The sequence below is a fragment of the Haliotis cracherodii genome, unplaced genomic scaffold, assembly GCF_022045235.1.
Source record: "Haliotis cracherodii isolate W230 unplaced genomic scaffold, xgHalCrac1.p SCAF_8, whole genome shotgun sequence".
NCBI lineage: Eukaryota > Metazoa > Mollusca > Gastropoda > Lepetellida > Haliotidae > Haliotis > Haliotis cracherodii.
In genome coordinates, this window is record NW_027266341.1 from 53552161 (window position 1) to 53563688 (window position 11528).

General features: G+C 40.3%; 1 protein-coding gene across 1 annotated transcript; it reads left to right on the plus strand.

Annotated features, from left to right (window-relative positions):
* The first annotated feature begins 16 nt into the window (after positions 1 to 16).
* Positions 17 to 11123, plus strand: LOC139449693 (torsin-1A-like). Its single transcript, XM_071231196.1, has 5 exons — positions 17 to 276; positions 2861 to 3126; positions 4116 to 4291; positions 4926 to 5050; positions 5463 to 11123. The coding sequence occupies exons 1-5, from the start codon at positions 78 to 80 to the stop codon at positions 5714 to 5716; spliced, it is 1020 nt and encodes a 339-aa protein (XP_071087297.1). The 5' UTR covers positions 17 to 77; the 3' UTR covers positions 5717 to 11123.
* Positions 11124 to 11528: the final 405 nt, after the last annotated feature.

Below are 11528 nucleotides of genomic sequence, written 5' to 3' on the forward strand. Positions count from 1 at the left end.
AAGGGGAGATAAGTAACTTCCGCGTCGAAAGCGAAAGCGAATCAACCTTATTCATTCGATGTGTGGATTTTGTAAAAATGCGAGGCTGTGTAATATTTACGGCATATTTTCTCAGTAGTACATGTTTTTTTAATTTAGTTGTGTGTATTGAACCAATTTCCGGCATTTCTGCTGCCGCCGCACTAGTAGCTGCGGCCGTCCTGTCTGGGTACGATGTCTTAAAAAGTTACGTTACTGAAACATGTGGAGACCGATGGATACACAACAACTACACAGGTATTGACGACAATGCGCTTCTCCACATGACTTACAGTCACACTTTACCTTTTGTAATCCGTTACTATTGTCACACCCTTTACGCGACTTATTTTCATGTTTTATACAACTGGTAGGCGAGTGGGCTCTACAATCTCTCCACAATTTATTATTCTCTTCAAACCTGATTTCAAACCATATTTGCTTATGTATTGCCCCTCTGGTTTGCGAGTTATTTCTGGTTCTGGAGCACCTTTAGAATACAGTACCACAACTTCTCGTGAGGACGTTCTCTGCCGTAGGTCACATGTCTGAAGACAAGCAACCAGTTTTTTTGTGAGAATCCGTCGGACTCGAACCAGTGATCTTCGGATTGTTAGCCTGACAGCTAACCGACTGAGCTACGTCCACAGTGTTAAACTTAGTGCAAATTTACCTAGTCATGCCTATGACGTTACGGAACTGAACGAAAAGGGTCGAATAGGTGACGGACACTTACAAAGGTTATGGGTAGGCATGGTGTCTCGCGACTTTAGTCTACGGACACTTACGAATGATCCCGATGCCATTTGGCACACTCGTCCCATTCCGTAATCTACAAGATACCGAGTGGTGGGGAATGAGCCAATATGCCGCGAACTGAAAACGGCCTAGGCGTCAGACGTCGAACTCGCGAGTACGCATGAATGATATGGTATTTAATAATTTGTCGGGTGATTTTTGTGACAGAAAAGTGTGGTAGGGAACACTGTAAGGATGATGTGGATAATAGTAAGGAACAATGGAGGAATAAGCATGACTAGTGACGACACAACGGTGAGTTCTCTTTTGAATCAGTACTGAAAAAATGTAGCCGGTGAAAGTGGCTTGTGTGAATGTTCCAGGACAGTTTCCAGTAGCCAAAATATTCGACACAAAACCATTTCATCCTTTTTACTCGACGTTTTTGTGTGAAGAATTTTAGGAGCCGCTATATAATCTATAATAGCCACTAAACGAGTACCTAACCCTAATGATCGTAAAGGGGATCCAAGGGTTAAGGATAGACTTCGGGTAATCTAATAGCCTGTAAACGGGTACCTAACCCTAATGATCGTAAGGGGGGTGAATGATCGTAAAGGGGATCCAAGGGCTAAGGATAGAGTTTGGGGTAACCTACCCTAAAACTGGCGACATTTGGATGTGTTCAGTGCCAATATAATATCCCTAATAAACTGCATTCTTGTGCATAATAATGAAAATTAATAATAATGTATGTATATTAGTTCCCAGAAAAACGAAATAAAAAATATATAAAAAATAAAAGTGCTTTCGTAAACTAGCGCCTGCTCTAAAATGCGCCGCCGCAGGCTCTAATTAGTAAACAAATACTCAAAACTCTCAACACCGCAGGGCGTATTCAATGACATTGCGTGTAGAGATGATAGATCACTGGGAGGAGCTTATGCGCACTCGATAACCCCTGACGTCACTGGGCATTGTTTCACCGGTGTGACTGGCAACAAAATACTACAAATTATGTCACAGGGTATGATGACGTGTTTGAAAAGTTTGTGGTACTGTATTCTAAAGGTAAGCCCTGGTTCTTTGTCTTCTGAATCAACCACTGTGTTGGTATGATGTGTTTGAAGGAGCTAGCATACATGTTTCCTAGTAGAAATCATCAAGCATGGGATCATGTGTTGACAATAGGTCGAAATCATTAAACATGTTACACCTTTTATTGCTTTTCTTGATAGCTAGAGGCATGGGACTTCACCATACTTGAATAGATGGGTTATAGCGAAAACCTCACCTCAGCAAAACGTCACCAGGCGAAAACGGCACTTCGACTCAAGCGAAAACGGCTACTATTGCCTGGCGAAAACGGCACCTTATTTTTTTTTTACCTTGGTCAAATAAGTGCTATTAAACTTATATGGTAACTTGCAAACAACAACATCCTGTGATAACTGTGACCATGTAAATAAACCATATATATTACTACAAAAATCGTTCTATCATTATTAAAAATAGAGGTGCCGTTTTCGCCCGACACACAGTAGCCGTTTTCGCCAAATGCGGTGCCGTTTTCGCCAGAGAAATCGGTGACGTTTTGCTGAGGTGCCGTTTTAGCCTGCACCCGAATAGACAGGCAAAGCTCAAGACAAGCATTTTTACTTAACATATGAATTGAATAAATTGAAATAGATCTACACAGACAAGTTAAAATCTAGTATATCCATGGACCCTGAATATAGACATATTTAGTGTCCATGGTGTATTAAATATGCAACAAAAACTATAAATATGCTATTAAAATAAAACTAATGCATATATTACAACTGTTAGATACAACGTTTGTGTATCACATTGCAAAATTCAACTACCGACAGTTACATTCGGATAAAAAGTTGTGTAACAAACAAACTTGAATACCAATTGATTCCAATTGAATCGTATATGAATCTAATGATATCATACTGGAAATGCATAGTGGTGTGTTATGATTTGTGGGGCCCTCTAGAATTGGCGATGGAGGAACCGCTGCAGTGTTTTTGCAACTAAAGTACTTGCAAACATGTTTATGATTAAATTCATCTCATTAAAAATATATATACTTCAGGACTGCCAAAGCAGCTGAATGAAAAGCTGTATGGACAACATCTTGTACTAAGAGCTGTGAACAATCACATTCGAGGACACCTTAAGTCTGCGGAACCAGCCAAGGCTCTGGCTCTTTCCTTCCATGGATGGACTGGCACTGGGAAGAACTACGTGAGCCGCATTGTAGCAGAGCACCTTTATAAAGAAGGGATGCGCAGCAAGTTTGTTCATCTCATCTCTGCAACCAAAGAGTTTCCACATGAAGGAATGGTGCCATTCTATAAGGTACATGGTTATTGGGTTTGTTTGGTAGTAGTCTTTATCATGTTTATGTATTCCACTTCCCAGGATAAAAATCCTCCATGTTGCAATGCAGAATTTTCTGCCAATACCCATCAGTGTTTGTGATCATGTCGCAATGCCTGCACAGGATGGAGACATTTACTCTATTTTCTTGAGTATAGTGTGCACTTTTTCCCAAAAAAAACACAGCTGTGTAGAAGGGGGTGCGCAATATACACGCCATATTGAGTTTTGATGGTTTTTTCCCCAAACACAAAGACATTACCATGAGCATGTAACACCGGAAATACCATGTTAACAAATCGGTACTGGAGTACACAATGTAATCTTGTAATTTACATATTTTCTTGAGTATAGTGCACACTTTTTTCCAAATAAACACAGCTGTGTAGAAGGGGGTTTGCACTATGCAAGCCATAATTGTTTTTTATGTTTTTTCTCCCAACACAAAGACGTTACCGTGAGCACGTAACACGGGAAATACCATGTCAACAAATCTGTACTGGAATACACAATGTAATCTTGTGATTACACTGTCTGGTTATAAAAAGTGTTCATTGTATATCTGGAATTATGTTTGTAACTTATTTCTTTAACTTTTTTTCAATATTCCTTAATATTGTTTTAATTAATTTCGGCGAAATCGTGTTTGAAGCAATCAAAAGATCGCTCAACTTACCGTTATTAACAGCAACAATGGTCAGATTAACGCTATGGGTGCCAACTTGGTGACATCTTTGAGGAAGGTGAAATGTGCTGACAATCCAGAATCATAATCAGAAGGATTTTCAATTCAAACCCACAATAAGCAGATCCTGCCATGGCTAAGGGATGCAATTCAACACTGCGCATGGTGCCTTAGACCACATGGCCACCATGTATCAGAAATGATAATTGTTGTTGAATACATCAAATGTTTGCGTTTATCGTTATGATGGTGACCACTGACACAGCTTACATCAATCTGACAGGACCAGCTGAGAGCTTGGATTGAGGGCAACATCACCAGCTGTTCTCGCTCGCTGTTTATATTTGACGAGATGGACAAGATGCCGTCAGGTCTCATTGACACCATCAAGCCGTATCTCGACTACTATGAAAATCTGGGAGGTGTCAACTACCGCAAAGCCATATTCCTTTTTCTCAGGTCAGCCATCATCAGAAAAAAAAATATTATGTTTTGCTTAGAATTTTTTTTAAATACTTTAACATTTATCATGTTTATGCGAAATATTTTTGAAAACTACTTCATGGATTCTTTTCCAATTGGGGGTACAGTTTCTATACCAATAGGAGAGGTGCAGGATTGGTGAGCTCTGCTCACCTTTTGCCTTCTTTACTCATACTTTTCTCAACAACAAAATGACAAAAGAAAATCTGTCAATATGCAATTTAATTGACTTCTTTGCTCACCTGAACTTGAATGTTCAAGTTAGCTAATGTCCTGGCTCGTTGTCTGTGCATGACAGCTGTATAGTATTGGTAGCTGCCCATTATTCAGCCATTTTAGCTTTATTTAATTTCATATTTGATTTGCCGTAATTATGTGGTTTGTTGAATTACAATTATAATACATGTTTTGGAGTATTTTCATTTTGAATCTGTAATTATGAATATTCGTGTTGCTCTGTTATTTCGAAATGTCAATACGCTATTTATTATGACACCTACAATGTAATGTTGGAAATATTCCAGAGACAACAGAAGACAAAGCAGGGCAGGTACATATTGTTGTGTTTTTACCTACACCATGTCCAAGTTGGTATGTTCTCTGTTGACAGCAACACAGCAGGAGGGGACATCACGCAATATGTGTATCAACATTGGTCGAACGGCTACCCCCGGGAAGACATCAAAATGGCAGATGTTGAAAAAATCATTTCCCGTGCTGCACTCAACTCAAAAAGTAAAATCATTTAATTATTGATTTTATTCAAATTTTCATTGTCTCACATATCTAAAGTCACAGTTGAATTATGCTGTCAACAAGCTTTCTGGGATATGTTGAACTGTTATATAACCGATCATCAGTATATTACAAGTTACTGGCCTACTTGGAGCATGAGGGGACACAGGTGGTCCAGTCGTCGGAGGTGCCACAATTTGCTGTGCAGAGTTGCATCCCTTTAAATGGACACATATGTTTTCTCTCCAGACAAATAAATTTTTATTGTTTATTTGTGCAGGGACAAGTTCGCAATGTTTATATTTCCACACCCCTGATGGACATGCATTTCTTGACAAAATGAAAACAAGTCTGAATATTCAGTCAACATAGTAAATACAATTCTAGTATTAACTGTTGAAATATGTTTCAGCTGGACTTTGGCACAGTGAGTTGATCTCCAAGCACATGATAACAGCATACATCCCCTTCCTACCACTGGAGAAATCCCATGTAAGGAGATGCATCAAGGACAGCATGGTTGCTAAGGGTTATGTATTGACTGATGACAGAGTTGAAAGTGTTGTGGAAGAGCTCACATTCTGGCCAGGAAGTGAACAGGTTTTCTCTGTAACTGGCTGCAAAAGGGTAGCCGAAAAAGTGGATTATGTTATGGAAGAATACTAGAAAAAGAAATACAGAAAGTCTGCTATCTGTCTGTCTGGATGGCATTGAAAGGTCCATGATTGTTTAATGGTGTTCACATCCTTTTGGAACTTGTAGCTGTACATAAACTAGCCATTTACCATGTTGCCTATGAAAATTGATACTTTATGTCCAGCTACCAATCCTTGACATGAAACATTTTACTTGCCTGTCTCATGCTGGTGTCAAGCTTATCTCATGACAAAGACTAGGACATTATTCAGTGGGAGCACCAATACCTGGGATGACGTCACCAGAACCTGGGGATGAAGTCACCAGAACCTGGAGATGAGGTCACCAGAGCCTAGAGATGAAGTCACCAGAGCCTGGGGATGAGGTCACCAGAGCCTAGAGATGTCACCAGAACCTGGGATGACATCACCAGAACCTGGGGATAGGTCACCAGAGCCTATAGATGAAGTCACCAGAACCTGGGGATGAAGTCACCAGAACCTGGGGATGAGGTCACCAGAACCTGGGGATGAGGTCACCAGAACCTTGGGATGAGGTCACTAGAACCTGGGGATGACGTCACCAGAGCCTGGGGATGAGGTCACCAGAACCTGGGGATGAGGTCACTAGAACCTGGGGATGAGGTCACCAGAGCCTAGAGATGAAGTCATCAGAACCTGGGGATGAGGTCACCAGAACCTGGGGATGAGGTCACCAGAGCCTAGAGATGAGGTCACTAGAACCTGGGGATGAGGTCACCAGAGCCTAGAGATGAGGTCATCAGAGCCTGGGGATGAGGTCACCAGAGCCTGGAGATGAGGTCACAAGAACCTGGGATGACGTCACCAGAACCTGGGGATGAGGTCACCAGAACCTGGGTATGAGGTCACCAGAGCCTAGAGATGAGGTCACCAGAACCTGGGGATGAGGTCACCAGAGCCTAGAGATGAGGTCATCAGAGCCTGGTGATGAGGTCACCAGAGCCTGGTGATGAGGTCACAAGAACCTGGGATGACGTCACCAGAACCTGGGGATGACGTCACCAGAACCTGGGGATGACGTCACCAGAACTTGGGGATGAGGTCACCAGAGCCTAGAGATGAAGTCACCAGAACCTGGGGATGAGGTCACCAGAAGTTGGGGATGTAGACACTTCAGGACATCTGTCCTTCTGGTTGCATATTATTGTGGATCTGTTTCCGTCTCAAGTAGTTGTGATTTGAACAGTGCAACAGCTATGTGAAGTGCATGTTGAGCAAAAGCATAATGTTGATAGACTTCCTGAAGTTTCATGGGTAAATTATTCCTGATTTTGTTATGTGTTGATTCCCAAATTCAAACAGTATGTTAATCCAAAAATCTGTATATAACAGAATTTAGTGTGAAACCATCAAACAACCAACAAATGGTATACAATCAACAAATGTATTACAAAATTCACTAAGTTTACAAAATCAATACAAATTACTGCACAGTAATAACAATGGCAGTACACATTAGAGTGAAAGTACAATAATGGCAACATATTATATGATGGCAGTGGTCAGTAGCAAATACAGAAATACTGTGGTGATAGCAAAAGTCAGTAATAAAGTCGGTGATGGGCTAGGCAGGGATTCAGGGATGATGAGCAATCCTCACATGAAAGCTGGTCTTGATATGATGAAAATGCATGGGTGAGATGATATGTGTTAGAGATATGCAAACACGCCACTGTCCCCTTATATACAACCTACCCAGCCACTGGAAAGTTCCAGACAGTGCTCTCATAACTTGGAACATTACAGAAATTTCTGTATGTTTCCATAACATACTATCACCATCTGCAGTATACGGACCAGAATTTTACACACCACACTAGCATCCTGACGGCTGATCACTGTCTAAACACAATGCAACGAGTGTCTACCAAATCTCAACAGAAACTATGTAACACAGTTGCAATCATTATTACACAAAAAATACACTGCCATGTACCAATTTATTTTAATAATCTACTTATTTTTCTCCGAAATGGGAATGAAATATATTTTGATGAAGGAGAGTCCTGATCAATCAATGTTAATGTGAATTAAGTTCATCTTTTTGAGAGGATGGAGTCATGAAAATAGTATGTGTTCTTCTGTGAAGTGCACGTTAGTGTTCAAGGTTATGATATTTTTATATCTGATATATTATATGTCCCCCTTGTTTGTCATGTTTAAGCATGTTCAGTTACTTAATATGTCTTCCTATGCATGCTAAGCATGTTTCGGGCCTGGCCTTTGGGGTGGTTCTATAGGGATAGGTCAAGGTCACAGTATGTTAGAGCTGCTTTTGATATTAATGGTTTCTTCGTGTTTAGCCATGGTCAGGGTATAGGTGATGAATATTAAGTTTTGTTCTTGTACACTAGAGTTCCTGTAGTATTTTTTTTTTTCATCTAGAAGTTGATATATTTTTATCCTGCATATTTAAGTTTTTCTGGGACAAGACAGTTTGGGTTTTTAACTCGGACACCAGGATCATCTGTCCATTTACTCTGACTTCTGTGATACCTCTCCGTGTGAAGATCTGAGGATACCTCCTCCATGGGATGTCTTGACAGAGGTTGATTGCTAAAGATTGATTGGCAACGGTGACTTAGTGCTACCTGATTGAGCACAATCTAACCAGTGCAGATATGTTGGAAGTAGGATATGGCAAATAGGTTTTCAGCCACACCGTGTGACGTATGAAGTACTATTGTTTAGGAATAACATTACTGTAGATACAACAGACACATTTAGTCATGGTGCTTATGGTGCTTATAGACCCGTGAAGATCCGGGGTAGAATAGGTCTTCAGCAACCCATGCTTGATGTAAAAGGCGACTATGCTTGTAGTAAGAGGCGACTAACAGGATTGGGTAGTCAGACTTGCTGACTTGTTTGATGCATGTTGTCATCGATCCCAATTACGTAGATCGATGCTTATGATATTGATCACTGAATTGTCTGGTCCAGACTCGACTGTTTACAGACCATCGTCATATAGCTGGAATATTGCTGAGTGGGGTGTTAAACAACAGACAAACATGGTGGCTATAGTTGGTTATTTATGGAGTTTACTGTATGGGACTCAACACACTGTGCAATGTATCTCCCTTGACCATGTGCAGCTATCACTGCATCCTCAGTTTACCTGTGTATTGTACAACCACGTCATACCAAAAGACATTAAAAAATGGTACTTGTTGTTACCCTGCCTGGCGCTTACCATTAAGGGACCAAAACAAGGACTGGTCGGCTTGTGTGTGGTCAGTATACTGTGTCTAAGTGGGATATTCATGTTAAACTGCAGCATGGTATCTCAGTGGGCTAGCACTATAAAATCGGCATCAGTCCAGACTAGTACAAGCATCCACACACACACACAAACACACACATATATGCATGTTGCTTTATAAGTGCAATGATCTTGGATGAGTCATTAAACCCCATTTCACCTCACCATTCCCTTCATCATCACAGAACAGAACTCTTGCCCCTGAGCTTGAAAATCAACAAGCAATCCAAAGGACTCTTCAACATGGATCTTATTCCTTAAAGGAATAAACCTTTGAACATCTATTTGAATCAGAAGACGATGGGAGACATTAGGCAACAAGACTTTTAAAGTATTGGTAACATCGCTGTTTTTTTTAATGAACTGGTGTAAAAAGGAGCTGAGGTCAAATATGTTTTTAATGTCCGTTCAAGATCACTGAACTTACATAGCGATGTGAATGCACAACCAATGCTGGTTTCATAGTGCTAGCCCATTCAGGCACAATTTACTGACTCCAAGCACCAACCAGTCCTTGTTTTAGCCCCTTAATGCCAAGCACTAGACAGGAAAACAACAATACCATATCTTAATGTCTTTTGTGTAACATGGATGGGATCGAACCACCAAGCACCTGCTCTCCAGGCACACATTCTATCCACTAGACAGAGGCAGTCAAAGTGTCAAAACAGTATTTTTTGTCAAAATCAATATTTAATACACTGGATAATCAAGGGTGCCTTCATTGTTGACACTGAAATCATGTATGATGTGGATGAATTAAGTTGATAGAGTTCGTTTTTAAGAAAATATTATGAAAGATTTTGTTTTGAAAGTTGTGATCAATTAATATGCAATAATACCCATAAGTTTTTTCATTGTTTATCATGGTATGGTTACGGTTATGGTAAACGTTTCAAGTTTTTGACAGGCGGAAGTAAATTATGGGTGTGCTATTTTTATGAAATCCTAGTGTTTCAACATGCTGCTGCTTGCATATGTAGATAAGATATCACCTGTTTTACTCAATGCCAGTGATGTGAATCCCCTGTTAAATGCAACCTCCATACATTTTCCTGTACAGTGAAACCTTGTTAGTAAAAAATCCCTGTCTTCCAAAGAAATACCAAAGGCTACTTGTACATTACAGAACAATACTCCCTACCCATGGTTTGAAAATCCGAAAATATATTAAGCAATACCCAGCGTTATTATTTAGGAGCTACCGAGAAAATGAGAGATGAAATGTCCAATTTTCAACTTCCATGAGTGTAGTTAAGTTGCATCGGGAACGAACCATTTTATATACCAAGTCCCACATTGACTGTTGTTTGACACGAGCGTTGGCTAAATCAGTGTTTGCGTTGTGTTTTCGGTCGCTTTTTCCATCACTTTTGCTTTTCATTGTTTTAAAAAGTCATTTTTCAGGTTTCATGAAAACACCCAATCAGTTTGACATAGGCATAAACAAACTGTTTTCAAATGTTAATCACATTGTCAACATACTCATACCAGTTGACGCTTGGTATTTGTTCCTGTTTGACACAATGCATATGTAGGTGACCCTTGACTAATGACGCTGAGAATAGATTGTTTCACGGGAGTGTATGTTCCATATTAACAATGTTTCACTGTGTTCATGTTCTCACCTATCTTGTCTGATGATGCTTGCTCATCCACAGGAATTCTTGATTGTACATAATTAATTTGTTATATTGTTTATGGCCCCTGCATGCTTTTGCTTGGATTTCATTTTGTCGTTTGTTGTTTAAAGCAGCACTCGGCAATATTCCAGCTATATGACGGCGGTCTGTACATAAAAGTGTCTGTACCAGACACTCCTGTGATTAGTATCATGTTCATCGATCCACCCAATATTGGGATACGGTACGAACCAAGTCAACGAGCCTGACCACCAGTTCCCGAGTCGCCTCTTACGACACGCATGGGTTGCTGAAGAGCAATTCTAACCCTGGTCTTCACATCTCCCCGAGGCAAGTGAGTTAACTGACTATAAAAGTCTGTTTACTCTCTTGCCTCGGGAAGATGGGTCTTAACTTCTTTCAGTGGCATTTAGAAGTTGGTGAAGAAAGACAAGTTCTATGGATGAACAACTTCTTTATTACAATTAGTGCAACGTTTCGGTGTAGATCCTAACACCTTTATCAAGCAAGTGATGGATAGTGCTTACTTACTTACTTACTTACTTACTTTGGAGATTTAACGTGCGCTTTCCGACTGACGCGTATTTCGCACACGGGCCCGGCCAGGCCATTTAATGTGTTTCCGAAAGGGGCGAGGGTGGTCTGTGCAACCCAAGAGGGGGCTTTAGGGGTTGCTTATATAGAATTTGGGAATTTTGAGATTTGGAATAGATGCCGATGTGGTTGGGGAGGAGAACTAAGGGAGCTGGGTATGGTGGATGATTGTTTGTTTTTGTGATTTTGATTTGGTAGGTTATTATGGTTTTAGATGCGTTTTATTAGTTCCGTTTTTATTAAGAATACGCCTAAGGCCTTGAAGTTTTCTAGTTTATTTTGTGGGTTTAGTATTGCTT